The following is a 4,796-nucleotide window of genomic DNA, read 5'->3' on the forward strand; positions in this document are numbered from 1 at the left end:
CTGCTATCCAAACTGGGAGTGACGCAAGACCTGTCTACATACCCATGGAAGTATGATTTCAATTTAATCATCTACTCTTTTATCTCCATCATTTTCTTGGATGCATTATGTATTATTAAATATCTGGTTGTTTCTGGCTTTTTCAGCTATGTAAAATTGCTAAAGAGCAAAGATACACCAAAAGGCTCAATGAGAAGCAAGTGACGGCGTTGCTAAGAGCTACCTGCCAACGACCTGCAGAGAGAGAGAAATCAATCAAAACGGTAGGTTTTTTCCTCTTTGCATCACGTTTACAATAATTCTTCCATCGGAAAAGGAGTCTTTAATCTTGCACGTCTGTTTAACATCACGTTTTCTTTTTCTGTTATTAGTTGGTTGTGGAAAATAATTATAACGATGATGATGTGAGCAAGGAGTTTGGGATGTCAGTGACTTCCCAACTGGCCTCGATTGAAGCTCGTGTACTTCCTCCGCCATTGGTGATTTTCTCGACTACACTTTTGTTATTACTTTGCATTTTCTTTTCAATGTTGCTCATCACGATGTTGTTTCTGTTTACAGTTGAAGTACCATGAGAGTGGTAAAGAGAAAATGGTAAATCCACGCCTAGGACAGTGGAACATGATTGACAAGGTAATACTGTAATTGACTATCAATGGCTTTTTGCTTTCTGTAGGCACTTGAAGCTAGATATGAAATATACTTCTATTTTTCTCTTTTGAGAAATCTTATATTTCTCTGCTTTGGATTTGGATGTGGGAAGAAAAAGTTCTTTTTGCTTTCTGTAGGCACTTGAAGCTAGATATGAAATATACTTCTATTTTTCTCTTTTGATAAATCTTATATTTCTCTGCTTTGGATTTGATGTGGAAGAAAAAGTTGGTGATGAAGATTGTACTTAATGCTTCTATTGTAGTTTAATTTGTGTTTTTAAAAATTTGCATCTCATACCTCCGATTGGCTGTGATATGTGTGCTACAGAAAATGGTTAATGGAGCAAAAGTTACGTCTTGGACTTGCGTAACTTTTGCTACACGGATTGAGCCAGGTTTACCGCAAGAGTTCTGCAAACAGCTGACTGGGATGTGCGTCAGCAAAGGAATGGTCTGACTTATCTCATGCTGTTGGGTTTTTCTCACAATGTCACACTTTTTTCTCACAATGTCACACCCGAAAAGTTACTAACTATTTTATATTATGTATACCAGCAACTTAATTCACAGCCTATTATTCCGCTCATCTCTTATCCGCCTCAAAGAATTGAGGAAGCTCTCTATGATATCCACAAAAGGGCACCTGATCTCCAACTATTGATTGTCATATTACCTGATGTGACTGGATCGTATGGTAAGTCTGTAAAAATGATTGGCTATATTTGGTGTAAATTTATTTCGACAATCTGTTCATGAAGTTCGTTTTCTGTCTACAGGAAAAATCAAAAGGATCTGTGAAACAGAATTGGGGATCGTCTCTCAGTGTTGTCAACCAAGACAAGTTTCTAAACTCAATAAGCAGTACATGGAAAATGTCGCATTGAAGATCAATNTTTTTTTTTTTTTTTTTTTTTTTTTTTTTTTTTTTTTTTTTTTTGAACTAAATGTCAAGGTCTAGTCATCTATGCTTCTTACTGTTTAATGTTTTAATCATTCAATTGTACTTATATGATGGTGTAAAACGGTTATTTTGTATTACAGAGTGGGGGAAGGAACACTGTTCTTGATGATGCTATCAGAAGAAACATACCTCTTATTACTGATCGCCCAACCATAATCATGGGTGCTGATGTTACTCACCCGCAACCTGGAGAAGACTCGAGTCCATCTATTGCCGCTGTCTGTATATCTTGATTAATATTACGTGTATCTGATTTTATTACTGATTCATCAGAAAAGGTAATTCTCTTCTGTAAACTTCAGGTTGTGGCCTCTATGGACTGGCCTGAAATAACAAAATACCGAGGATTGGTTTCTGCTCAGGCTCATAGGGAAGAAATCATTCAGGACCTGTATAAGCTGGTACAAGATCCCCAGCGAGGGTTAGTCCACTCTGGTTTGATAAGGTAAGAACAAAATATCTACAACTTTTTATTCTATTTTCTATTGTTTTTGGCAAGATCAATTGAAAGGGACAGTACTTGTGATTTCAGGGAACACTTCATAGCATTCAGGAAAGCTACGGGACACATACCTCACAGGATCATATTCTACCGGTAAGTGATTTTCCTTGAAATGTAATAATCTGCTCATGATCATGTTTGGCTTTACTTGAATGTAAAGATCTGTCAATGAGCAATTGACCAGGTTTTTCTAATTGGTTTCTCTTTATGCAGTGATGGAGTAAGCGAAGGGCAATTTAACCAGGTTCTGCTCCATGAGATGACTGCTATACGCAAGGCTTGTAACTCTCTCCAGGAGAATTATGTCCCTCGTGTCACTTTTGTGATAGTCCAGAAACGACATCACACTCGGTTGTTCCCTGCTCAACACGGGAATCGTGATATGACTGATAAGAGTGGCAATATTCTTCCAGGTTTCCACAATCTCCTCTTCTCGATCATCTTAATTCTTTTGATGATCGAATCTTTAATATATTTGCATTTCTTCTTAGGTACTGTGGTTGACACTCAAATCTGTCATCCAAATGAGTTCGACTTCTATTTAAACAGCCACGCTGGTATACAGGTATTGATTGCTTCCAAGAATCTAGACCCAAATTAATGAGATCATTGTCTCTGCATAATTATATTATTAAGTTTCTTCGAATGTATGAATGGTAATAGGGAACAAGCAGGCCAGCGCATTACCATGTGCTTCTCGACGAGAACGGTTTCTCAGCTGATGCCTTGCAAACGCTAACCAACAACCTTTGCTACACGTAAGGAACAACAGAATTGTACATTTACTTTCTGACATCTTTAACTGTCTGAACTTATCTCGCTAAAAAAAAAAATTATGCAGGTATGCAAGGTGCACGAAAGCAGTGTCAATTGTGCCACCAGCTTACTACGCACACTTGGCTGCTTTCCGAGCTCGCTATTACATGGAGAGTGAGTTCTCAGATGGAGGCTCGAGCAGGTCGAGGAACACAACAAGTGGAGGTCCAGTCGCTTCGCAGCTCCCAGCAGTAAAAGACAACGTCAAGGAAGTGATGTTTTATTGCTGATGAAGTGACGATAATTCTCTCTTTGGCCAGTTTTAAATGCCGTTAATAATTTTAAAAAAAACTATATTCGGCTCTCGGGTTTTTTTTAATCTCCTTTTGGGTTTGGCTTGGAATATTCTGAAGGACGCAGCCGACTTTTTCTCTTAGGATTATATTTATGGGTTTTGCTGTTGACGATGATGGTCTGATGACTAGTTTGTCGTTTGTGAAAAACAAAGCGTTATTTATGGATTTTTGGATAATGATCTGGCTCAGAAGTTTTCACATAAATGGTATTTTGCCTTTAGTTTTTTTGCCATTATCTTTGAGAATTTAACTTACCTGCCAATGTTTTTTACTCTTCTTTCTTTACTTTTATATGGACTTATCATAATTTTGATGAAACTGAGAATTCAAGTCATGCTTTTACCTAAACGTAGTAAAAGAACTAGTCATCAGACCATCATCCTTTTCAAACAATATGCTCTCCTTTTGAAAGGACTCAATGTAAAAGGCTAACCGACTCTCATCCGTAGGTAGAAAATGCTCCTTTTCAAACAATATGCTCTCTCATCCGCAGCGCAGCCACAAATCAAACCTTAATTTCATGCTGCATCTTCTGTGACATGTTGGATTTCCCCTACGGACCAAATTAACCAAACAAAATTATTTTTCGGTTATAACAAATCTCGGTTCTGCCTTAATTTTGCCGACTTTAATTGAGTTTTTTTTTTTTTTTTAATTTGGTTGATTTGGTTAATTTCGATTTTTGGTTATGCTCAAAATTATAATAAAATTTTTTTTTTTTTTTTTTTTCTAGTTTTGACAGAGGATTTTGTAAGTGAAATTAATTTGTAATCTCATAATTTTAATAGAGTAAACATTATCAGATTTATCATTTACCACTATTATTAGAGAAAATTTGGAAGAAGAGTGTAAAAAAAAAAACAAAAAAAGTGTCGTTAATCATTTTTTATGGTTGGGTAAAAAAAAACAAAACAAACCAGAACCAAAACCAAAGAGAGAGACCACACACCACACCACACCACTGTCGAACCAAGTATCAAAAAGTCTCCTTCTAGATCTCTCTCTTCACGATAACTTGCCCCATCCGATTTGTGTGACTCGCCGGAGAACAACAAAAAGAAAGTAAAAACACATTCCGATCTTGAAATCGATTCACTCCTCTCTCTCTCTCTCTCTCTCTCTCTCTCTCTCTCTCTCTGTCTCTCTCTCTGTCTCTCTCTCTCTCAGTATTGGAATTTAGGAAATTGTTTGATGGATCAATTATTGATCTTACTAGTGCTATAAAAAGATGAGATTTGAGATTGAGAGATGCAGCCTAATCTCTTCCCATTCGGCACAGTTTTGAGTAATCCATTCCTCTTCAATGGCGGAGATCTAAACGAACTTGGTTCTGGTGCTGGATTCGAGAGCTCTAGGGTTTTCTTCCTACTCCCTTTTTTATTATCCCAAGGCGGCAGTGGTGGGATGGATTTGTCCAAGGTTGGTGAAAAGTTCCTCAGCTCTGTTAAATCCGCTACTTCTCTTGGTCTCTTACCTTCTCCTTCCTTCTCCGATCGTCCTGAGGTAATTTATACTCAAATCTCTCAACCTGTTTTTTTTTTTTTTTTTTTTTTTTTAATGGGGTTTTT

The 4,796-nt window shown here is 37.1% G+C and overlaps 2 protein-coding genes across 2 annotated transcripts in view; both read left to right on the plus strand.

The window, feature by feature from the left end:
- LOC104752682 (protein argonaute 5-like) overlaps positions 1–3,404 on the plus strand; it is a 7,075-nt gene extending 3,671 nt beyond the window's left edge. Inside the window, exons 11-21 of the mRNA XM_010474883.2 lie at positions 982–1,104; positions 1,209–1,347; positions 1,430–1,543; positions 1,598–1,605; positions 1,695–1,832; positions 1,917–2,059; positions 2,147–2,209; positions 2,330–2,529; positions 2,608–2,681; positions 2,780–2,874; positions 2,958–3,404. Coding sequence (XP_010473185.1) covers positions 982–1,104; positions 1,209–1,347; positions 1,430–1,543; positions 1,598–1,605; positions 1,695–1,832; positions 1,917–2,059; positions 2,147–2,209; positions 2,330–2,529; positions 2,608–2,681; positions 2,780–2,874; positions 2,958–3,162 — 1,302 coding nt within the window. The 3' untranslated portion in view covers positions 3,163–3,404. The remainder of the gene's footprint in view (positions 1–981; positions 1,105–1,208; positions 1,348–1,429; positions 1,544–1,597; positions 1,606–1,694; positions 1,833–1,916; positions 2,060–2,146; positions 2,210–2,329; positions 2,530–2,607; positions 2,682–2,779; positions 2,875–2,957) is intronic.
- The window catches only part of LOC104752683 (syndetin), a gene marked incomplete in the record, with an annotated part of 9,108 nt that continues 8,474 nt past the window's right edge, over positions 4,163–4,796 (plus strand). The window contains 1 exon segment of the mRNA XM_019238390.1: positions 4,163–4,710. Within this exon segment, the coding sequence (XP_019093935.1) occupies positions 4,477–4,710 (234 nt within the window).

The sequence above is a fragment of the Camelina sativa genome, chromosome 16 (genome assembly GCF_000633955.1).
Source record: "Camelina sativa cultivar DH55 chromosome 16, Cs, whole genome shotgun sequence".
In the NCBI taxonomy this organism is placed as follows: Eukaryota; Viridiplantae; Streptophyta; class Magnoliopsida; order Brassicales; family Brassicaceae; genus Camelina; species Camelina sativa.